The 25,259-nt window shown below is 42.5% G+C and overlaps 2 protein-coding genes across 4 annotated transcripts; one reads left to right on the plus strand and one right to left on the minus strand.

The window, feature by feature from the left end:
* Positions 1-1,020: 1,020 nt before the first annotated feature.
* myo1hb (myosin IHb) lies at positions 1,021-18,220 on the plus strand. Of its 2 annotated transcripts, none has more exons than XM_036528921.1 (31): positions 1,021-1,182; positions 1,580-1,695; positions 1,975-2,173; positions 2,392-2,472; positions 3,045-3,224; positions 3,724-3,822; positions 4,029-4,142; positions 4,380-4,451; positions 4,822-4,941; positions 5,722-5,789; positions 6,183-6,288; positions 6,401-6,481; positions 7,421-7,512; positions 7,809-7,903; positions 8,203-8,249; positions 8,810-8,890; positions 9,542-9,647; positions 9,789-9,906; positions 10,183-10,296; positions 10,835-10,911; positions 11,003-11,071; positions 11,390-11,474; positions 11,785-11,947; positions 12,208-12,291; positions 12,862-12,955; positions 13,458-13,513; positions 14,268-14,403; positions 14,638-14,708; positions 15,006-15,103; positions 15,182-15,285; positions 18,195-18,220. In XM_036528921.1, exons 1-31 carry the CDS (start codon positions 1,057-1,059, stop codon positions 18,218-18,220), a joined length of 3,078 nt encoding a protein of 1,025 aa, XP_036384814.1. In that variant the 5' UTR covers positions 1,021-1,056. The 2 variants fall into 2 exon arrangements, with proteins under 2 accessions (XP_036384814.1, XP_036384815.1); XM_036528922.1 differs by lacking the exon at positions 18,195-18,220 and adding an exon at positions 15,908-15,934 and having other exon boundaries at positions 1,042-1,182; positions 15,182-15,281.
* LOC118777774 (NXPE family member 4-like) lies at positions 18,058-24,779 on the minus strand. Of its 2 annotated transcripts, XM_036528924.1 has the most exons (7): positions 24,743-24,779; positions 23,773-23,925; positions 23,472-23,525; positions 22,481-23,133; positions 22,056-22,117; positions 21,466-21,684; positions 18,058-20,420 (listed from the first exon to the last, which is right to left on the minus strand). In XM_036528924.1, the coding sequence occupies exons 1-7, from the start codon at positions 24,743-24,745 to the stop codon at positions 19,867-19,869; spliced, it is 1,698 nt and encodes a 565-aa protein (XP_036384817.1). In that variant the 5' UTR covers positions 24,746-24,779; the 3' UTR covers positions 18,058-19,866. The 2 variants fall into 2 exon arrangements, with proteins under 2 accessions (XP_036384817.1, XP_036384816.1); XM_036528923.1 differs by lacking the exon at positions 24,743-24,779 and having other exon boundaries at positions 23,773-24,623.
* Between the last annotated feature and the right edge of the window lie 480 nt (positions 24,780-25,259).

The raw sequence follows: 25,259 nt of genomic DNA on the forward strand, positions 1-25,259 counted from the left end.
TGTTCAAGGTCTCTGTGTACGTGAATGCACGTGAATGAATGAAGTTCTGCTGGGAGAAAACTGATGGCAACTACACAGGCTACAGGAGAGCTGTGCATATGTGTGTGTGTGTGTGTGTGTGTGTGAGAGAGAGAGAGAGAGAGAGAGAGAGAGAGAGGGGGACAGATGTGTATGTATCATATGTTGTACCTGGATCTGTAGGGAACTAACAGTATCCCAGCCTTCCCAGCCTGGGTCTGTAGTAGGTAGGCAATAAGCTTTTGCCCTACTCCATTCCAGTGCTGAAAGCCATAGATATTGTATCATTAGTTTGGACCCTCCCACTCAAACCAGCAGCTGAACATATGGGGAGAGTGGGTGGCTATGTTGTTATGGATCAAAATTAACCTTAAATTAAAATGTAAATCTGCCTCTGTTGCACTGTACCATAATTTCGATAGAAGAACAGAACCAGGAGCATCAGATGGCTGTTCTCTCTCCAAACTGTAAAATGAACACACTCCCACAGTGAAAAGAACATAAATCAGTTAAAGAACTATAGGAATGTTTTGGTTGAAGTGATTTAAAGGTTCTAAACAGAGACTCCTGTTATGTTGCCATTTTTTTGCCATTTAGTAGACCCTTTTAACCAGAGCAACTTACACAGGTTACAGTTATCCATTTATACAGCTGGATATTTACTGAGGCAATTGTGGGTTAAGTACCTTGCCCGAGGGTACAGCAGCAGTGCCCCAGCGGAGAATTGAACCAGCAACCTTTCAGTTACAAGCCCCGCCCCTTACCACTGTGCCATACTCCTACCCAATCCTTATGCCTCCAATCCTTTACATTTATTCATTTGGCAGGTGCCGTTATCCAGAAGAATTTGTGCATGTGTGCTGCTGTGTGTTACTTTATTAATGGCCTTATGTAGCCTTTTACCCTGACAATGGAGGCATACCCACATTGATTCCTGCCAGCTTGCTTCTGCATGGATTTGAATGTTCAGATGGTGGAGTCAGTGATGCCTCTGCTCTTCAGAGTTTGGAGGCGCGGTGTGAACGGATCTTGTTGGACATGGAAGCGGCGCTTACAGCTCGGGACCGCGTGGGCATCCAGGATTTTGTGCTTCTGGACGCCTACACAAGCGAGAGCGCCTTCCTAGACAACCTCCGAAAGCGCTTCAATGAGAACCTCATCTACGTGAGTCACACGTCGAAATGTGCCTCTCATCATGCAGTGCCTGTCATTTAGCCTTTTTGCATAAAGCTTCACTTTTTCACCCTGCCCCATAGTGCCACACCCTTCATAAGCACCCCTGTACTGAGAGAGTTTCTTGTACTGTACTGTACAGAGTCCTGTACTGAATCTGTAAGAAGTACACAGTCCAGGGCTGAAATCACTACATTATTGCATGACTGAATTATTGTTGTGCCTCTACCTGAACAAGTCGTACTACTTCTGTGGACCAAGAGGTGGCCAGTGAGAAGCATGCAGTTCTCTTTGCTGCCTAGTGGAGGGGGGGGGGGGGGGGGTAATGAACAGATTCTCTCTTTGTCGTGTGCCTAGCAGATTCTGACTTCTCCCTGTCTACCTTCAGACATACATTGGCACTCTGCTGGTGTCTGTTAACCCTTACAAGGAGCTGGGTATCTACACCAAAAAGCAAATGGACACATATATGGGAGTCAACTTTTTCGAGCTTCCACCTCACCTGTGAGTGTACTACACAAATCTGTTTGTGTGTGAGAGAAATGGACAAAGAGCATGTAGAAAGAATGAGAGAAAGAAAGCGGGAATGTGTCACCCGTTTCGCAAAGTTCACTCATGATATCTTAGCTGTGCTAGTCACAGCTATCTTAAAAGATAGAAGATACTTTGACCACAACACCATGAATGTGTGTGTTCATGTGTGTACGTGTGGGTGGGTGTCGATGTGTACTGTGTCCCATCCGTCACACAGTAATCTGATGCTCCTGCTTTGAACTCTTACAGCTTTGCCCTGGCTGATAACGCTTACCGCACCATGCTGGCAGAGAACAACAACCACTTCATCCTGATTTCAGGAGAGAGTGGGGCGGGCAAGACCGAAGCCTCCAAGAAGATCCTGCAGTTCTATGCAGCCAGCTGCCCTCGCACCAAACTGCTGGACAGCGTCAGGGACCGCCTCCTCCTCTCAAATCCTGTGCTGGAGGTCAGTGCTGTCTGCCCCTGTCCCAGGGCTCAGTTAACTCTCTGATAAATCAATCTGGCTGACAGTTGCGAGGAATGGTGGAAACGCAAAAATATTTTAGCCTGTATTTTAGTGCCTGTTTTAGTGTCTGACAAGTGGTATACAGAGACGGTTGTAATACCAGCAAATGGAGCTCTTAGCTCAACACATTGTGTTTCTGTTCCCTGTGCACTAACCAGGCCTTTGGGAATGCCAAAACACTGAAGAATGACAACTCCAGCCGCTTTGGGAAGTACATGGATATCCAGTTTGACCACCAGGTAGAGAAGGGAAAAGGCAACAGGCTACCCACATTAGCACTAAAGGAAGTCCAGCATCAATTCTTCAGCTCTACAGAGAAAAAAATGGAGATTTGCCAAAAACTATGAAGCACCATTATGATCCAAAGCCTTTCATTTCAAGATATAGTTATTAGAATTAGACGTAACTGGAGCAGCTCCCTTCATGACATTCTCCCCCCTGATGTACCACCTCCGAAGTCAGTTCAGGAGAATAAACTGGGCCCTTCACTCTGAACTCCAGCTGAAGACCCCCCCCTCCCCAATGTTAGATCATTGCTTTTACTAGAACAAAATCTATATTTGAATATATAGTTGGAATTAGAGCTGAAATATCAAAAAATAGTCTCCTACTTATTTAATAGAATAATATTACATAATAATATATAGAATAATAGTTTTCTCTCATAATGCTGTTTCTGTAAAATGCCATTTCTTTGTTACTGTTTTTCCCTGGTTAATGCCTTTTTTGACAGTACTATATGCCTGGTAATACTATACATTTGGTAATGCCAGGTCACTGGTAATGGGTTCCTGGGTCACTCGTCCCTCAGGGGGAGGCTGTGGGGGGGCACATTCTCAGCTACCTGCTGGAGAAATCACGGGTTGTCCACCAGAACCATGGGGAGAGGAACTTCCACATCTTCTACCAGCTGGTGGAGGGGGGGGAGGAGGAACTGCTGCGCTGGCTGGGGCTCGAGAGGAACCCACAGCAGTACAGCTACCTGGTGCAGGTACACATACTCACACAGTACAACTACCTGGTGCAGGTACACATACGCACATAGTACAGCTACCTGGTGCTGGTACACATACTCACACAGTACAGCTACCTGGTGCAGGTACACATACTCACACAGTACAACTACCTGGTGCAGGTACACATACTCACATAGTACAGGTACCTGATGCAGGTACACATACTCACACAGAACAGCAACCTGGTGCAGGTAGATATACTCACACAGAACAGCTAACTGGTGCAGGTACACACGCTCATGCACTACAACTACCTGGTGCAGGTACACATACTCACACTGAACAGCTACCTGTTGTAGGTAGACATACTCACACAGTACAGCTACCTGATGCAGGTACACATACTCACACAGTATACTTGCTACTTGGTGTAGGTACACATTGCTCATGCACTACAGCTAACTGGTGCAGGTGGGAGTTCAATGTGTTCATGGACACTGTTCACAGGGTGATGTCTTCTCCTTTCTCCTGCAGGGGGAGTGTGCCAAAGTGAGCTCCATTAATGACAAGAATGACTGGAAGACAGTTCAGAAAGCCCTCTCTGTAATTGATTTCAGTGAGAGTGACATAGAGGTGCGTCTGGATCCACCTCCATTCAGATACAATTACAGAAACAGATTAGCAAATGGGACACAGTTGGGGGTGGGCCTCCATAGTGCAGTGGCTACTGGGACAGAGGGACATTGCCTTGGTCAAAAGAATAGTGATGGGGAAATGACATGGATTCCTCTTTTTGGCATGCAAAACCAACTCCATTTCTCTCCTGCTGTCAATTGCAGCACCTGTTTGGAATCATCGCCAGTGTCCTTCACCTGGGAAATGTCAGATTCCAGGCTAATGTCCAGGGATATGCCACAGTCAACAGCAGTGCAGAGGTGCACTGGCTGTCAAAAGTAAGGAAAAACTTAGTATACCTCATTTATTTTCTTATGTTTTGGTTGTTCTAGGTACATATTGCAGGACACATCATGTAATCCTTCCATAGCTGACCTGTAGGAGGCAGACCTGAAAATATGATCAATGCTTATGACTTTTGTCAAACAATGCTTTTTTAATGGACACCCATCAGTATATTCATGTTACATTTCAAAAAGACTTGAACTGTGTTTGGCTGTTGACTGTCCATGCAGTTGCTGGGGATCCGTGCGCAGGTCCTGCAGGAAGGTTTGACCCACAGGAAGATTGAGGCAAGAACAGAGGAGGTGAGAGTGCCCTCTTCTGGATCATTCTCAAGACACTCAGGAAGAGCGACCTAGAAGACCATGTGTATCATATGACCTAAATTCAGGAAACCAGATTGGAACTTAGAGCTTTCTAAAAATACCGTTTTTATACTACGAAGCAACAATAACAATAACTGTTCTGTTGTTGTTCTCTATATTGCTGAAATAAAGCTCAGCTGAAATACCTTTCAGATAAACATCTGTTTTGAGAGCACAGAGGCTGGTGACCTTTGTTTCTTGTGCCAGCTGCGGCAGAGGCACATTTATTTCTGCTTTAAGTGGTGATATTGTCACATGATCTCTGTGTATTTCCTAGCAACCTCTCCAATCTCCCTCTTGCCATCCCCAGGTGCTCAGCCCATTCACTGTGGACCATGCCCTCTATGCCAGAGACGCTCTGGCCAAAGCTGTTTATGGTCGCACCTTCACTTGGCTGGTCAGCAAGATCAATGAATCTTTAGCTAATAAGGTGAGTGTGCATGTGTGTGTAAGTGTGTGTGTGTGTGTGTGTGTGCGGGTGTATGTGTATGTGAGGGAAAGATACACAGAGAGAGAGAGAGAGAGAGAGAGAGAGAAAGAGAGTTAGAGAGAGTGTTTATAGGTCAGTTATTTGGGGCTACATCAGACATCTACAACAAGCATTTATCATGTGGCAATTCAGCGTTGTCACACTATCCACTATGTGCTGCTATAAGTCAAATGCATGTTGATGCTTTTTATTGATATGGGTGTTTGACATTCACATCATTAGACTTACACTCTAAACATTTATGCTTTCATTACCTCCAAACCAAACATAACCAGTAACTACACTATTGAACCTTGTGCAGCAGTGTAGCATAGTGGTAAAGAGCAGTGCTCATGACCAGAAAGTTGCTGGTTCAATTCCCTGCTCGGGCACTGCTGCTGTACCCTTGTGCCAGGTACTTCACCCAGAATAGTCTCAGTAAATGTCCAGCTGTATAAACGGACAACATGTACAAATTGTAACCTATGTAAGTCGCTCTGATAAGAGCTTCTGCTAAATGCCAATAATGTACTCTAATGTACCTTTTTTCAGAGCTAGCATGTATGTATGTTATAAAGGACAAATTACATACATATAGATATATACATACAGATGCACCCGTAAAAAAAGGGTTTCCCTTGTATCTTCATGGTTTTGACTGTTTCTGGGTCAGTTACATAGTGCTGTGAATTAGGCCGTCCACTCCTCAGATGAAATCTGTCTCTGGTCTGCACTTCGTAGGACTCCTCAAGGAAGACGGTTATAGGGCTGCTGGACATCTATGGCTTTGAGGTCTTCCATGTGAACAGGTATGGGTTTGTGAGCCTTACATTTGTGTTTAGCTCAGGGTGTAGCACTTTACTCGTTAGCTTGAGCTCTGTTTTCTAACAGCCAAAGACCATGTCTGCTCCAGATCCCACTTTCACCCCTGAATTCTCACTGCAACCCACTGGTTAAATGATGCGCAGAAACAGTGAGAAAACTGGCCTTCAGTCCTTCAATCTAAAGAGTTGCCTGATTAAAACAAGTAGTGTCCTAGAGGATATTTTTTGAAGGTGGAGCAGCTCTGTGTCATCTTTTGTTGTAGCTCTCATTTTATTGTGTATGTGTCTGCTTATGTGTACATGCATGTAGGTGCAAGTGTTTGTTTGCAAATTTGTGCTCAATTTTGAAGAGCTCTGCACAAACTGTGTGTGTCTTAGTTTTGAACAGTTCTGCATAAACTACTGCAATGAGAAGTTGCAGCAGCTGTTCATCCAACTGACCCTGAAGTCTGAGCAGGAGGAGTATGAGATGGAGGGCATTGAGGTAAATGCTCACTTGCACCAGTTTGTACCAATATTCCTCCCCTATAGAGGCCTGTATGTACCTGCGTTCCTCTCTAGAGACCAGTTTGACTCCCCTCTTCCCTCTACTCTAGTGGGAGACAGTGTCGTTCTTCAACAACAAGATCATCTGTGACCTGGTGGAACAGAAGCATAGAGGCATTATCTCAGTGCTGGTGAGACACAAACTGGCCCACTCACACACGCAAACTCACACACAGGTGCACTCTTACACACACAGGTGCACTCTTACACACACAGGTGCACTCTTACACACACAGGTGCACTCTTACACACACAGATTCACTCATGCACACATGCTCATTTACAAGCATATGCACACATACTCACACCAAAACACGCATGCGTGTAACACTCTCTCACACACACACAGATGTAGACCCAGGCATGCATGCACACTCACGTAAGCACACTCCGATGTCGTTTTTGGTTCTACATTCAGAAAGATCAGTTTGCCAAACTCAAAGAGGGACTGAGAGTGGAGATAACCAACAGGACACAATGCCTTTACACAGCAGTATTTATTGTGTTGGTCCGAATGTGAACCTGCAACATCAGCACAGATGTGACAAGCAATTTCTCTTTGTCCATCAGTATAGAGCAGTCTATTGTACTGAGAGGTGAGGCATTGATAGCCTCTTTTTCGCCTATACCCAGTTACCTTCATTTGTGTCTTCTCTGCTTGGTAGAACTATGTTAAAAACACAGGTCCATTTTGTTGGCTCAGGATGCCAAAGCAAAGTCACATGACAAAATGGTTTTTCAAAAGTGTTTGTATACCCAGTTTCAAGTTGGAAGATGAGCAGGAACCATGAAAAGCTTTGTTTTTTTTACATGACATGGGTCTCCGCCACAGGACCTAGGAATGACAATCTGGGAGAAGTTATGGAATACTCAGTGAAATAATGCCACAGAAATGTCTGCCAACCACGCAACACCAGAAGACTATCACTATATTATAGAATAACATAAACACAGAGGGTTTGAAAGCCTTCCCCCCACACTCACTCTTTTGCAGAAAGTACAGGGAAAGTGTGTGGAGCGTGTGAGATGTGTGCAGGTGTGCTGCCCCAATGCTCTGCTTCCTCCCCCAGGACGAAGAGTGCCTGAGGCCTGGAGAGGCCACTGATCTCACCTTCCTGGAAAGACTGGAAGAGAAGATAGGCGGACACCCCCACTTTTTAACGTGAGTGTGCCCCCCACACGCTCTCACACACAATAACATACATACATAGACACTTACGGTGCAAACACAAATACAAGTGTACACACGCACACAAACACACTGACACACTCACACATAACACTTGCATGGGTAAATGGGCTCACACGCAAGCACTCACACAAAACCAAACACACACACACTCAGTATGTCTGTGAGACTGTTTTGAGAGCTGAGGACACTTTCTGCCTGTGTCCTTGGCATGGTTGCGCACATGCAAGTGAACCCTGCACCTCTCCCTGTGGCTCGTGGCCTCCCAGGCACAAGCTGGCTGATCAGAAAACACGCAAAACCCTGGAGAGGGGGGACTTCCGCCTCCTGCACTACGCTGGAGAGGTCACATACTGCGTTGTGGGTGAGCCCCTCCCCTACATTCTCTGGCACTTCCTGTCCACTCATTGTTGAGATACAGCAGACTCGGCTGCCTCTCAGACTGTGGGTGTATATGAACTGAGCATATGTGAGAGGTGGTGGGGAGCACATTCCTAACTATCAGGATAAAATGTGGGAGCTGCAAGTGCAAATAGTTGGTGCCGAAACATGTGGCATTCACAGCAATGGTCATATGAAATTTTCACATAAGAGAACAGTCCAACTATCCTGTGGGAGTCTGGGAAATGTAGTCACTAATTTCACTCTGCCCTCTCCTTTCAGGATTCCTGGATAAAAACAACGACCTTTTATACAGAAACATCAAAGAAGTAAGTGTGCTGTTGATGTTCAGTCTATCAGCAGAACTCCTGTGAGCCAGTAGGCTTGCTGTTTGTCAGCAGACTTCCTGTCAGCCAGTGGACTTCCTGTGTGTGGACCCTGGACTACTTAAACTGCTCCTGACCAGCTCCTTCATTATTCATGGTCCGGTCCACTTGATGTAAATAATTAAACAGCTATTTGTTGAGTGTGTAAGAGGAATGAACTGACAGCATTGTTGGGTCAGACTGTTTAAAGTGCACTTGCACTTTTAAGTGGAATTTACGCTAGCATGCAGACACTTTCATATAATACTGTAACTCTGTATATGTGATATTGTTAGTATCAGGGTGCATTATTATCACTTTTTGTTTCCGTATGCCATTAAGCTTGCTGTTCCGTAAATGCATTGCTGTTATGTTCTCTTAGTTCTGCTCTGATCTTTGAGTTGTGTTTGCTACCATGGGCCATGATCTGTGCTGCAAAGTGCAATTTTACCGCAATGGGGTAGAGTTAAGATTTGATTGCTTGATTGATTTACTGATGTTAGGGCATACACTGTGTCCTTCAGGTAATGCGTCTGTCCAAAAATGCCATTGTGAAGCACTGCTTCCCCTCCACTGAGCCAGACAACAAGAAGAGGCCTGACACGGTAAAGTGGCAGACCACCACTGCTCCCACCAAGATGATTCCGCACACAGTACTTGCTAGAAAGCATGTGTTCCACCATGAAGAGAAAAAACTCACCCTGCTCATTCTAAGTAGACCTTCATCTCCACAGCCATTCCCCAGTGTTCCACAGAGTTAACCTCAGTACAATGAGCAGTCAGGTACTGTCTCACTGAGCCACAGTTATACTCCACAATCCCTTTGAACTCTGCAAATGGTGCATCACATGACAGCGGTATGCTGCACCCTGTCTTTAAATTCAACTACCAACACCACATGACACTGGTATACTACACCATCCCTTTAAATTCCACTGACTGCCCCATCCCTTTAAATTCTACTAATGGCAAATCACGTAACAGTGGTATATTTCATCATCTCTTGAAAATTCCACTATTTGTGGATAACATGGCACAGGTATAGTGGGTATAGTGCACCATCCCTTTAAATTCTGCTAACAATATGTCACATGACAAGAAGATGTGCAGTTCACAACACATAATTTATCTTACGAAACTCAGAATTTGAATCCTGGCTCCAGTCCACAGCTGCTCAGTACTGTTGGCCACCATTGAACAGCAATGCACCTGAAGCAATGCACAATGAAGTCCACTAGATGCCGCTGTCTCCACAGGTAGCCACCCAGTTTAAGAGCAGCCTGGTGGGGCTAACTGAAATCCTCATGGCCAAGGAGCCCTGGTATGTGCGCTGCGTGAAGCCCAATGACTCCAAGCAACCAGGTGAGGCCTGGCACATATAGGAGTATGTCATACTGTTGGTCCTTCTGCTGGTCAGTATTTGATATCACATTTTTATCACATTTTATCAAACACCGTATGACAGACAGAGTGAAGGTGGTGCCCCCTCTCTCACTCTTACAGGGCGATTTGATGATGTGTTAGTCAGACACCAGGTGAAGTACCTAGGCCTGATGGAGCACCTCCGTGTCAGACGAGCTGGCTTTGCTTACCGACGCCGTTTTGAGGTCTTCCTGCAGAGGTAAGGCAGGAGAGCGGGAGTTTTCAGGGTATCTCATCTGGAATGTCCCTGCGGTGAAGTGAAATGCAGTAGTGTGAGCTTCTGCTCTAGAAAGTGACATCACCCCTGAGAACAAGAAAGTCAGTATTTACATTAGCCTGTGACCTTGGTCTAAATTAGGCATGTATTGCACTCCTGACTGTGCCCTGTGGTAACAGCGAGGCCGATAGCATGAAACCTGCAGCAGATGGACTCCTGCCACATAGTAATTGTTCCGGTGACCTCTCACCCTCACAGGTACAAGGCACTCTGTCCAGACACCTGGCCACACTGGAAAGGATCCGCCGCTGAGGGTGTGGAGCGGCTTGTCAGACACCTGGGCTACAAACCTGACGAGTACAAGATGGGCAAGTAAGAGCCAACAGGTGGTGGGGGTTCTACCTTCCTTACTTCGTTCATTCATTTGATCGTTCTTTCATTCATTCATTCATTTGATTATATATTATGTGGCCAGAAAGGTCAAATGAGAGCTCATTTCTCTTCAACAGTGACCTCATGAGGGAAACAGGGTAGAGAGAGAATGTAAGAGATTGATTAACCTGTTTTGGGATCGATGTGGCCACACATTTGCAAATCCACTGGTTCTTCTGCTGCGGAGACAGTCAGTGACAAAGACCACAGCATATTTTTAACAGGGGGAGCTTGGTTTTTTTAATTGAGAGAGCTCAGTTATGTCAGGAGCTTGGATCACGTCAGCTCATCCAAAGCTGACCATAACTGCAAACTTGCTTTGTAGCTTTGTGATGGGAGATGGGAAATGGCCAGGCTCACATGACCATTTGACCCCTTGCTCTGTGATCACACACAATCCTACCGACCAGACACTTGAACAGAATGGCTGGGAAGCACTGATGGCCTCCACCAGCTTTTTCTCTTTCTTTCTGTTCAGGACTAAGATATTCATCCGCCATCCCAGAACCCTCTTTGCCACCGAAGACGCCTTTGAGGTCTGCAAACATAAACTGGGTAAGAAAACTTGTGGTGCAGATAGAACAAGATTCATTGGGCGGTTCACTCTCAGTCACTCTGTCCCCTCCCACCTTCTTTAATATTGCAGCAACAAGAATCCAGGCTAAGTACAAAGGATACAGAGGAAAGGAAGAATTCCTGAGACAGAAAGAAGCAGGCAAGTAATCACTCGGTGTGTTCTGTACTGCTGTGTTTAGCTGGTTGTTTGGTTTTTGCTGTGTGTGAGTGTATTTTGGTGTGGGTGTGCTTGAGAAGAGGTTTTCTTGCTTATTCTGTGTGGGTGTGGGCACGCTTGAGGGCGGGTCTGTTTGGTTGTGAGCCTGGTTGGGTTTGGAGGGTGTGTGCTGGTGTGTTTGAGTACAGGTGTGCTCTGGTCTAGGTATATTTAGATGCACATGTGTTTGGGTGTGGATGTGTTGGCGTGCAGGTATGGTGGGGGTGCTCAGAGTTTGCTGCTCTGTTTCCTCCTTGTTAGCCACAAAGATTGAGACGTGCTGGAGGGGCCTGCAGGCTCGAAGAGAGAGAGAGAGGAGAGCTTGGGCTGTCAAAGTCATCAAGAAGTAAGAGAGCAGCAGCCTTCCTTCTCCAGACCTTTTCATTCAGAAAACATGGGAACGGGTTTCTGAGAATGTTTCAGTGAAAGCATTTGTCTTAAAAGCACAAGAAGTAAGATCAAAGCTTTGAACCCCCCTGTCTCATAGCAGGAGCACAGGTTAATTACTCATGGCTGCATACACCTACTGTTTGTAATTCTCACTACCCTAGTTCTGTGATGTTCAGAGCTCTGTGACTGATCCCTTTGATGGATGGTATCCTGCATTCTGTGCTGTAGCTCTGTGATTTGGCCCTGCATTTGTTTCCCTTTGGCAGGTTTATCAAAGGCTTCATGACCAGAAACCAGCCAGCCTGCATGGATAACTCTGAGTACCTGGCCTTTGTTAGACAGAACTACCTCTCCCGTCTGAGGGACAGTCTGCCCAAAACTGTTCTGGAAAGAAACACCTGGCTGACCCCACCCCCCATAATGGAAGAGGTAGGAGGGCATGTCGTTGAGGCTGTGGCTGTATTTCAAAAGCAAGAGGAAAATGTAATCTGTAGTCATTCACAGTTTAGTCCTCATGCTCTCTAAAACTAAAACCATGTTTATGGTTATATCCATAGTCCTCATGCTCTCAATTTAAACTATTGTTATCTGTTTCTGTAAGGCATGGTCTGCTCTCCTTATAGCTTGGGGCATCTTGCCTCAGTGTAGGCCAGAGGTTTGAGCATTTTCCCATGTCTGTGTCTCTCTAGGCCTCACAGATTCTAAAAAAACTCTACACCCGTCACATGGTGAGGCAGTACGTTCGAGGGATCACCGCACAACGGAAGGCACAGGTACGGCCATGACCTTTGCCCTTTGTCCTCTCTTTCAGTTCATGCTTTGTTTCATACTTTAATGCATGCATAATGATCTGGTTGGCTGGTACATTGAGCAATACTTTGTTGCCCTTTACTAGGGTGACCATATGTCCTCTTTTTCCCCGACATGTCCTCGTTTTGGGACCTAAAACATGCGTCTCTAAACAAGGACATGTCCGGGAAAAAGAGGACGTACGGTCAACCTGCCTTGACAAAAACCAGACCACTGTACAGCATATCAAAAGGAAGCATAAACTCTAAACTAGCTTCTTCTATGCAGTGATATAAAAGGACAGATATTAGTGTCTAAAACATAAAATTAGCAACTAATTGATTCATTTACTTTGTGTGTTTGGCAATTGCCCTTAAGTGGCGTGACTTTCGTTACTTACATCTTCCATATTATCAAGGTAGCAACTGCATATATGTTTATATGTGAGCTGCCAGTGAGGGTCCTTAACCACTACACCATACTCTGAGTTAACAATGAATAGAGCCCAGTCATTTTGCAATTTCATGTGTCTGTGCCTCTGTTGTACATCTTAGCTGCAGCTAAAAGGTGTTGCCAGTGCCCTATTTAAGGGGAAGAAGGAAAACTACCCCCAGAGTGTGTCCAAACCTTTTGTTGACACAAGAATAGGTAAGGCTTTGCAAATGTTGCCAAAGCTCCTTTCAATCTGTTACTCAGTACTGCCCTGCCACAGAACTTTTTTCATTACACTTGAATGGAAAAGGTCAATACAGTATATGTCACAATAAGAAGTCAACGTTTAAAGGAATATATTATTTAATACACTTGAAATTATTCATAAAAATATTATTGATACTTTTAACCAATTATGTCCTATATTATGCCATGTATAAAATACTTCTTTACAATAAATCCTTAAAATCTCATATATGACCGTGGTGATTATTGATGTTTCTGATTAATGGCACACAATTTAAGGTGAGTTAAAATGTTTCTACTTCAATTATTTTTAATTTCATATTTTAGGATTATTTTAGGATTAGGAATATATATATATATATATATATATATATATATATATATATATATATATATATATATATATATATATATGTATATATATATATATACACACACACACATGTAACCCAACTGTGTGCGTTTTGCCCAGGGGAACAGGACATTAACATGAAGGTCTTACAGCTGATTCGCCATGAACGCATCAAGGTAAACAAGAGATCATGACACACCTCTTACACGTGTTTGAAAATGCTTTTTTGTTCTCAACAGCTTGATTACAAAAGTCCGCCATTGATGTTCCTCCATGGCCAGGAGGGGGGAAGGGCTTCAGAAAAAAATATAAAGCATAATTAGTACATAAAATGTAAGCTGTGGGGCTATGGGTAAGGACATAAGTTTACTGACTAAACCGGATGCTGCGTGTTACTTGGGGCTGTGTTGTTTGATACTTGTTTTCTGTACCGGTTTCTCTGGTTTCCAGAGAAATGCGTACAGTTGTATATCAAAAAAAAAAGAAATGAAATAAATGTAATTATAATTATATTTTTTCCAACCCACCTATTGGACAGGCTTGAAATTCTGCTATCATCCACACATCCTTCAAGTGAAAAAAAAATAAAAAGATTCAACAATAAAAGTATTCTCAGCCACCCTTTCAAAATAACAGGATAAACAGTCTCCTGACACCCCTTTTTTGTCATCACTGAATACAAAATGAGTTCAGCTGACAACTCCTAGTTAAATAATGGTAAGATAAGTCTGATAATATAAGAGGGCACATAAAGGAGATGAACACAGCCTAAATTTCAAAGCACTGCAAAGATATTTGTGCCCTCATCCCTTTCTCTTATCTTTCTTTTCTCCATCTCTCTCTCCATCTCTTCTCTTTACTTCCTTCACCACCTGCATCCCACTTTTCCTCCCCTCCCTTCCTCTGTCCTCTCTCTGTCTGTCTCTACAGTACAGCACCCCTGTGGTGAAGTATGACAGGAATGGTTTCAGACCCCGCCTCCGGCAGCTCATTCTCACACACGCCGCACTCTATGTGGTGGAGGACGCCAAGATCAAGCAACGGGTGGAGTTCAGCTCTCTGAAAGGTCACTACCAGGGCGACAGGCCACAGGGCCCACTGTGTGTGTGCGTGAGGAATGTATGGGCTTGACGCATGTGACTGAGGAGGAAATTATTTGTGTGTGTGTGTGTATGTGTGTGGGTTTGTGCCGGCATCTGCGTGTGTATGCATCTGTGTGGATCTGTGTGTGTGTGTGGGCGTGCATGAGGATGTGTGCAAGTGTGACACAAGAGAAATGCAGCATGCTCATTGTTTGCAGGTATGTCAGTCAGCAACCTGAGTGATAACTTTCTCATCCTCCATGTCACGTGTGACGACACCAAGCAGAAGGTAGGGGAGCTCTGTCTGTGTACATATAGAATCACTTTGATGAAGGCTGTCTGATTTATACAAAACTGCTTCATCCACATGGTATTCACAACTGCGTGCAGACACAGGGCATAGATACCACATGGATACATAATTACACCTGAACTTAGAGCCTGTCCCATTTGTCTGTATGTGTGTTTTGATTTCAACATGCCCTTCCTGTCTTTTCTATTTCTATGATTGATGAGTCAGTGGCACTGTATGTAAATCCATTATATCCCTGTAAAGCCATGTGCCTGTTTCCTGCCCTGTGTCCAGGGGGACTTGGTTCTGCAGTGCGACCACCTGTTTGAGGCTGTCACCAAGTTGTGTGTGCTGGCCAATAAGCACAGCTGTATCAAAGTGGCACAGGGCAGGTGAGCTTCCCTCTAATTGGAGAGAGACTCTTGTTGCAGAGTACAGTCCTGTCACCTGATCTGACATCCCTTTTGCAGTGTCCGATTTGATATCCAACCAGGCAGAGAGGGCTTTGTGGACTTCAGCAGTGGCCAGGAGTCCATGGTCTATAGAGCTAAAAATGGCCACCTGATGGTGGTGAGTATGCAGCCCTACCATAACACACCTCCATACACAGGTGTGCTGACATGTGTTCCCACAACGATGTGCCAGAACGTGTCCCTACTTAGGTATGCTATGGAACTTCTTCCCACAGAGTTGCTTAGAAGAAACAACACTTTTTTTTCACAGATTTACAAATAAAATGTGATGTTGTTACTGAGGAAATTTTGGCAAATTGTGTTCTTACATCACACCCCTACATTAGAGGTGTGCTACAGCAGTAACAAGTATCATACAGTTCCAGTCGAAAGATTGGACACACCTGCTCATAGAAGGGGTTTCTTTATTTTTACTATTTTCCACATTCTAGAATAATATGGTTTGAAAGCAGGCATTAATTATGAAAAAAGTATATTTCTTCTACATATGAACTATGCCACTTTAGCTGATTTGTTCTCATTTGTCTGACTGACTCAGTGTGGGCTGATTATTAATGGTCCATGTCTGATCCTGTTCTGGAGCTACAGAACACTGTGGTCCCTGCTTAGTCCTTAGCAGTGGAAAGGTGTGGCCCATATTTTTTTTGAGCAGTAGAAGTGTGCATCCTGGTGAAACGAGTGGCCCTTTAATGAACTATGCTAATCTCTCTTATTCCATTACAGGAATCCACTCGAACCAAGTCTCGGTGACCTGTGGACCCTCACCTGCCCCCCCCCCCCCCCCCCAAATGGACATTTTGTGAGATGTACAAACCTGGAGGTGACCAACCTGACAACTGTGACATCAGCACCTTGTCACCCAAGTTACCTGTCCAGGATGCATCCACAGTACTTGAAGATGAGGCTGTGACAGTGGTTGCCCAAGAACATGCAATCCAGCTAGCCAATCACAAACTTTCCAGCAGAAAAAAATACTGAGATTGTTTTCTCAGTCATCCAAGAGGAATTCTGTCAGCACAAGTAGTCACTCATTGAATTGTGTACTCCCATGCATCAAATTTCACCTTCCTGCCTGTAGTATATTTTCCAGGCTCACCTCATTCAGTCTTAATCTAGACCCTAACCATTATGTTCAAAATCTGAACCTCAGCCAAAAACAAAAGTTCAGTGCTGATCATATTCCGGCAGATGGAGACGCATCACAATATACAAAATAAGGGCTATATTATTCCTACATCTGAGCTGCGTCATTTGTGCAAATGTAGGCCATTGCAACTTATTTGTGGTAAGAAGAGAGGAAGGAGAACACAATGGCTTGCCAGAGGAAGTTCTTCTTTGCTTTCAGTAGAAACCTTTTTAAAGTGTAAAGGATAAGTGAACCTTAGTGTTGTTTCACAGATGTTTTGTGATTTCAAAGCCATATGTACCATACCATTTTTATACACATTTACTCTTTCACACACACACACACACATACACAGAAGATATCCAGCTGAAATAAATCCAATATAATTAATAAAGAAAAACTTGTAAACTCTTTTTTTAGATAATTATATAATATCTGTGGCTTGATGTACGATTGTGTAATTCTTTCTATATGTTATGAATCAATCTGATGACGATGAAGTAGGATTAGGCCTCAGCCTATAGCTTTCATAGCAGGAAGGCTGAACTGAATATGCGACATTTTGGACATGTTACTCCATGGATATGTTTCCCTTTGGTTTAATATAGAATCTAACCTATTTATATAGACCTAATACATGCATTTCATTTCACAGTAGCAATTCTGTCTATGATGGCACATTTTTATTTGAAGTAATTGTTGTTATTTGGCAAGATGATGGCAATACCAGCAGCTAAAGCTAAGTAGGTATGGGCTTGGCTAGGTCTTGGGTGAGAGACCATCCGGGAAAAACCAGGTTGCTGCTGGAAGGCATTTTGGCTGCTGTGCATCACCAAGATGGATGCTACACTTTAGTGGTGATTGAGGTGAACTCCTCCCTTCACTACAGTGCACTTTGAGAACCTTGACAAGCTGAAAGGTTCTATATAAATGTAAATTATAATGTTTATTATTATTATTATTACAATGCAGCTGAAGGTTTCCTGGACATATATTGAATTCTACCTATTCAGCATACACTGTAAGCACTTCATTGTTATGAATTTTGTTTTACTCAAAGCTACACATTGGTGTACAGTAACTCTCTCCTTAAATTAAACTGCTTCAAATTGTCACAGAGTTTAATAATGCACACAGTCTCTTCACTCTGTTTAAAGCCATTGAACTATTAAACAATATTTGAAGTTCCCCTGATGTAAGGTTATAAACAGGGCCCTCTGTTTTCGTGACCACATGACCCACGGGATTTAAATCTGTATTTAAATCGTTATCCTTCAGGTGTTGTATGATGATTTCATTCAGATTTAAAACGTAGGGCCTGTTCTGATTAAATCGATTTTAGTAAAATTCTGTCTCAGTTATTGACCTTTAATGATAAACACAACATTAAATGCACGATGCATATAAGGTAAAGGGATGTGGTTACTTGCACCTGCTCATCATACAAAAAAATCAAGTTGAGAGCAATGATCAGTTTAAGGGGAAGATTTATAAACAGATGCTGCCACTGTTTCAGTACAAAAGGGATACACATAATTTATAAGTTTTGTTTGATTAAATATGCATTTATTAAAAGATGCATATTTGTAATCAATGAAAATGAGCTAATTCTTTTTCCTAGTTATTAATTTAGTTACAGTCAACTACAATCAATGTGAGAATGTAATAATATTAGACAGAATCAACAAGGATTAATATGAAAGTATTTATTCAAAACAAATTGAATTTTCACAAATATTGCTTCAGATCTTCTCCACTTTGAAGTGCAGTTGAGTTTTCACCATTTACATCACTTGGAAAATAACAGCTGCGTTCATGCTGTCTACATAGACAAATATAACACCACACTAGCCACCAACAAAACTTGCAGTATTTCCATTTTAGCAGCTCAACTCAAAAATAAGTGCTGAACCAAAGGAAGCGGTGACTAATTTGTATCTTAGTCAATCAAATGAAATGAGTAACACCAGAGACAGGAGCCCCAGACCACAGCACATCCTCCACCAAACAACAGAACAAATGAGTACAAGCTTATAATACTCTCTGCACTCCAGACCACAGTATACCCTCCAACAAACAACTGCAGTGGATGCTACTAGACTGAAACGTTGCATCAGTTAATGTAGCAAATATAGCTCTCTGCTATTTAATGTAATTCAGTATTCCCTTTATGAACAGAAACAATCAACAATAAATCATTGGGGCACTGTGTGAGAATCTATAATGAATGAATTAGACGACTACCTGAAGCACTTGTTAATTTTTACTTCTTTGATTAAGATAAGGAAAAAAGAAACATTTTGACGTACTGCGCTCATCAGTGAAAGGGCGTTGCTGTAACTCATTGCAGCCAACCAAGAAGAAATGCACATTTTTATGCTTTTTATACTTAATTCCTCCTTTATTACCTCGACTTTGGAATTGCCAGTTGTGCTTTATGCTCACCACATCACTACATCCTGCAAACTCATACAGGAATGCTGAGGCATGATACTCTCACATACAGTCTCACATATTTGTCACAGTATAAGTCCCATAGTCCCCCACAGGTAAACAAATGGTGAAGGAAGGTGCAACTCTCAACGACATCATGTAAACAATTCGTAAGCATCTGAGCAGTTGCTAGAGGGTGCAATGAGGGGACCTTGGCTGATGTAACATTTAATACCACTATTGCAATTTGTTATATCTCATAAAATCTTTCCCTGTATCATGGTAGTATAAAATATAGAGCTAATACCAGGAAACAGTTGCAAACATTTTTGGATATTTCTTCTCTATGATCACTCACAAGTTACATAGCTGCCTAGCTAACCAAACAAAGCTGGAATCGCAAGTCAAAGAATGTGGATGGTTAGCTAGCTGGCTACACAGTCTACTAATTAACCAAAATGCATTACCTGTGGAGCTAGCTAGCTAAGGTGGAACACAAATGGCAAGTCAGCATAGTGCTGACTGCAGACGTGACTTACTAGCCTTTGGTGTTTCTAGGTCATTCCCTCCATTTTGTTTTTCCATGTGTAAGCTTGCTTGCTAACTACAGATACATAGTAAAATTAACTGGCAACAAACAATGCAGAAGTTGTAAGAATGATCTCATTCATGAACATTTTGAAACATTGAAACTTTTCCTTATTTTGCACACTGGGATAGGTAGTTACTGTATTGCGCAGCTAGGTAGTTACTATATTGTGCTGCCGGTGTATAAAGCTTGAAAGCAATAACGCAGTATGGCAAAATGTTTGAATTGCTTAGCCTCATTTTTACTGAAAATGAGAGATGAATGAAGAGATGAATTTTCCCTCTAAAATGTCTACTGTGAGGCACTGTAACAATCTGAAAAATAGAATAATTATCAATTTACTAAAGAAAAATTGATTCTCTGCACGACAGTCTCAGTGTAGAGCATGCACGTGAGCACTGCTTCCATTTTTTAAATGCTAATTACAAATTAGAAGAATTAAGCAAAAGTCAATCAGTGTACTACACACACTGGTTCTTGGTTCTCTAGGAAGTGTGTCTGACACTCTTGCTGTAGCGTAACCCTTTGGTGCCTTTATGGATAATGACAGAGGTGTGACAGAAACAAAGCCACCTCGTTGGAGACAATAATTTCATTAGGGTGGACAGCAAAGGTGTTGGCAGCCACTGTAATGTCCCAGGCATCCAGCAATGCCACCTTCAGGTCCCCAAACACCTTTCTCTGAGCCATATTCTGCATATAGCCGTACCAGTCACTCAGACGCAACACCTTTGAGTTCAACTCCCTGGTATTTTCCAGCTTGACCATAACCAGAGTCTGGGGACTTCTGGCCTGCAGTTGTATGATCGCCCGGCGGAGGTTGAGGAGCCTGTGGATGAAGAAATCCAGGGGAAAAGCCCGGAAATGTTGTCCAAATGAAATGACTACTGCATCCTGCCTGCCATCCCCATCTCCAATAAGCTCTAATTTTTCCAGATCTCGGGAAACGTAGCCACAACCATTTACAGGAATGTGATGAGCACTGATCCAGGGAGTAAAATGCTTCATATAGTGGACAGTAATGTTCCTACGAGAATCAACAGCCAGCTGAGACAAACAAGGACCAAATGATCCTTGGAATTTCAGATCTGAGAAAAGACAGAACAATTAGAATTAATTAGCAGGACAATCCTTTGACCATCTGATGCAAAGTGTCACCAGAGGCATTTGGCAAGTGATTGGGTGAAAGGCAACCCTCTTATCATGTCAGCTAATCCTTTCAGTGTCTGAGTATGTGAGATTTTTGTGACCTACAGGAAGTTCTCACCATTGGAAGCTATTGTGGGAGTTCAGTTTGGTCAAATGGACCTACTGCTGTATGGACAGCAACAGAAAGTGATAACAAAACCAACACCAATATAAATAAATAAAAAAAAGATAGATTCTGAAGTAGAATATGCTTCCAGCAGTCTATGTCATTCATCATTCCGTCTCTCCTATGTGACATTAGCAACCACAAATTTTCAAGTGAGAGGGAGGCCAGAAGGCTGGACAAATGCAAATTCAAAAACATGCAAATTCCCCGATAACTTTCTGCAAAGAGAAAAGAGCGGTTGACGCCATGGTAGATTCTGTGCTTTTAAGCTTTGCAAAAGGTAAAATGTCAGCATAGCCGTCTGGGCAATTAAGTTAGTTTAAGTAAAGTTAAGTTTGGAGCAGGACGGCTATTTAGCATATGATTAGCTTTAGAAAAGTACAAATGTGATAGAAAATGTTTAAAAAATAAAAAGCTGTCCAACTGTTCTGAGGAAAACAGACTGTTCATACTTTTTATTTCATGAAAGAAAAATGTTATTTGGAGGCAACTAAATATAGGCACTGTGTATAATTTAAAAAGGCTTTATTTACCAGCAAACCTACAGAAAAAAATTGAAATTTAACAACCAACTACCAGCATACTGAAGCAAACTGATCTTCTCACTCAAACATATTAAATCTGCAAGGTCAGCTACCCCAAGCAAGGACAGATTTTAACCAATAATCACAACTCATACTTGGATTTCAAGGCATGCCATGCATACTGCATGAGCATTGTGTGTGCATGTAAGTCACATGACCAGTGTTTATTAATTCCAGGTAGAGGGCACGAAAACTTCACAGTATTTCTTTTCAAAGATTGTATAATGATGTTACCTGTCAACTTTTTTTCCAAATAATAATAATATTGGTGCACTGTGGAGTCGCCCCTGAAGTAGAGTCTCCTTCCCATCAGACAGCTGTTAATAGCATCTTCACTGGGGAAGGAACTTGTCTGACAGAAGGAGGAAGTCCACTTGTTTGCAAAGAAATAACCACTGGGAAAAGGGGACTTCATGCCTGCCACACACTTTTCAGATGGTCTGTGGGTTGCGACTGAAACAAAGAGACAGAGAAAGAAAGAGAGAGAGAACCCATGTAAGAATGATAATAACCCATTCACTGTGTTTGCTGGTAGTACTGCTCTTTGAATTCAACATATGAATGATGGGTTGTAAAATGATCTATTTGATATTTATACAAAGCTCATGTCAAAGTCACATAACTTTTTAGCAGTAAACACCACCAGTTTTCATAATTTATAGGCTACAATAACCATTAATAGAGCACCATAACTATTACTTTGTATAAATACCTTTTTGTGCCAGTTTGGCACCTAAATAAAAATGGTGTTGTGTGCAGAAACATTTGTTGAATTTATTCTTGACAGTAGAATTGTAAATAAGACACTGGCAAATGGCACATACCAGTACAACTGATGACTTTCACAGCATTGAAGTTGTTGCGTATTGGTACTGCAATGTTTTCCCTTCAAAAGAAAGTTACAAAAACTACATGTATAAGGTTCAAATAGTACCAGCATTGGAACAAAATCTCATGAGGTGCATTCCCACTGACCCACACAAACTGTAGGTCACTATACTTGAGGCTAGGTGGAAGTGTTTCTACAGCAAACAGAGCCTAGAAAGTATGGTAGCTAACGCTAGGTATGATAGTAGACTGAAGCAAGGCCCAAGCTCAAGCAAGTGGCAGAAGGGGCAGAAGCAGACATATACTCTGTACTCTACAATAGTCAGACTCTTCGATAATCGTCATTCCTGACTTGGTGTCAGTCTTGCTAGGTTATTAACAGCACTGTACACGATTGCACTGTATGTGGCTCATTTGTTACCGGGCCAACAGCCGAGTCTCCTCCTTTGTGAGTGAGGGTCCGGGGGTGTTGTAAGAATACAGGGTTTTCAGGGAGCTGCAGGGCAGGGTTGGTGGCTGGACGCAGGCAAAGTATTCCCCTTGCTCCTCATCTTTGTATTCACACAGAGGTCGGTTTTTGGGCAGTCGAAAACTACACAAGGATTTCTCAGTTTTGCTCCCGTTGACAAACGTTCCAGTGTATGCAATCTTATTGTAGTTCTGCTTCCTGGTTCTCCAGAGGACTTGGACTGCCTCAGAGGGGTGGATCAGAAGCACAGAGACCTGCACCTGTCCAGGCCAGAACAAGGTGAAACGCACATGGTAGGAGCCATTGCGGAAGTCAGTGACATCTCCTGATGCAGAAGCCTGTAGTTTGGGAGAGTTGATCCGTGCCAGAATGAAGTCTCCTCCATAGGCCTTTGGTCGCCCCCTATAGTCTCTCATCTCCACCAGCACATTCAGTGTGTCTCCCACACAGAACTGGGCCCTGGGCTGCTCCAGTCTGGTCACACTGTGTCGGGCACTGGAAGAGCTCTGGAAAGAGGTGAAGTTGGTGGCTGTTGGGAAATTCCCCCGTAAAGAGGACATTACATCCTCTACTGTCATTTCCTTGTATGGAGTAACAAGCGGCTCCTGTGAGAAATGGGTAGACAATTTCAAGGTAAACAGGCATAATTCATGCACATCTGAAACATCATCCCTTGTTTAAAGTTTAATTTAGGGGACAAACTTTGTGCAGTCTTTTACGTGAGAGCATTTCATGTAGCTGATAGCAAGCTGATGATTCCTACTGTCTCATATACTTTGTTTTCTAGTGGTTTGTGTCTGTGTAAAGCTGTTTTATTACCTTGCCCTATATTTACCCTTGAACAAGGAAGTTTCATACTTAACGGGATGTGTTCTGTGGGACTGCGGTGTTTGTATGTCATGAGTTGCCTTTATAATGGCATGTGTTGAACTGCAGTCTGTACCTCAGTCGCATGTGTCTGTGCAGTGCTAGTGTGGGACTGGAGATCCAAAAGAATCTGGAATGAGAGACAGAAGGTTGTGGATCAGTTTGAGAAGTGTTCGCTTTTTATCATTTCTACATTTCAGCTTCAGTGGCACACACACCATAAAGCTTACAAACAGCAGGATAACAATCACTGGGCACTTACCATAAACAGCCATAAAACTCATTAAATAGGATTAAAAGCTGTTGTGATTAAAACATGCTTTTGAAACACCCCACACTCACACACACCGAAGACCCCAAAGAAGTGAAATAGTTACCGTTATCGATGGCCATTCATGTATTTTGGAAAAATACAGGAAGAGCAAAATAATGAAACAGACACAAATGAAGGAAATTTTCTTCATTGAAAAGCTGGATCCCCATCTTACAAAACTGGTCCCCTCTGTTGATGGCTGATCTGGTTTAGCACACTGTAAAATAATGGTTTCAATACTGTAGATGCTCAGCCAGTGCTCCAAATTTATGACATGAAGATTCATTGTCTCAGTCTTAAACATCATGACATCATGTTAACTTTTACAGTGCTTTAGAATGTGTATACAAATCTTTACTGGACAGATGGACTGGGGTCAGAATTTATGAAATTAATTGAAGAGGAACTACACCTCAGAACATCTACATTTTCATATCTCAGCGGCAGAGAATTCATATTTGTGCTTCCTAGTGATACTTTCCCTCTTTGCACAACATAAGAGGAGAATGAGGAGTGAATCCCAGCAGGCGCAGCAGAGTTGATTAAGTTGATCTATTCCAAGGCAAAACGCTTTCTGTAGTTTGTATGACACTTCATTTACAGTAGACAGTCATAATGCCAGGAAAGTGTAAAAAAAATGTATCTGAGCTATACAGTAGACCTTTGTCATTCACAAGAGATGTGTCCTTGAGACAGGAGAGTAACATTAACTATCTTTCTTCCCCCTGTTTCATCTTTTTTAGCTACTTGAGAGCCCTTGGTAACATCAGTTATCTACAACCTAATATGGTACTGAACCATGTCAGTGAGGCAACAAGTACTGTAGGTGTTCAGTGGCACCAATCTATCTGTCACAGGAACATAATTCAAACACTTAAGGCCGCTCTAGGCCTTAACAATCAGTTTCTGATATTTGCACAGCAGATTTCAAATTAATTTAATCAGAATTGTTCATGGTCATCAAGGAAAGTTTTTGGAAAACACTTTTTGCTTTGACTAGTCCCTTTAACTCAAAGTGTGAGTGAAACAATTACCATGTTTGTTGTTCATTAACACAGCTTGGAATAAAACAGAAGAAAATAAGTTAAAAATAAATAAAATTAAAATAAAAGCTGAATCCTCTTAAGATGAATGCATCCTCATCGCATACAAGAGGGCCCCTGAGTCAGAGTTTGGTCTTGTGTAGTATGTTCTGTAAAACAAATAAATATGAGGAGAAAACAATGAATTATTACATCAATAGCAACATGTAACCAGCAACAGTAACAACCTACTGAGCAGTTTGTTAGGGCTGGGAACAGGGTCATTCTGGCATTGTTTAATTTTGTGCGCATCCAATTAATCAAAATAGTGTCCACAAACATTTCACACATCACATCCAACCAAATCTAATTCACATATGTGTAAAAATATACCAAAGGAAAAAAGTTAAATAGTCTATAACCACATTTTCAGTGTAAAAACATAAAATAATACAAAACAAGTGATATGTAACAAACATTTATATTTATGCAATAGCTATACCTCAGTTAATGGAAGTTGTTGTTACCA

This window comes from Megalops cyprinoides, chromosome 5, assembly GCF_013368585.1.
Source record: "Megalops cyprinoides isolate fMegCyp1 chromosome 5, fMegCyp1.pri, whole genome shotgun sequence".
NCBI lineage: Eukaryota > Metazoa > Chordata > Actinopteri > Elopiformes > Megalopidae > Megalops > Megalops cyprinoides.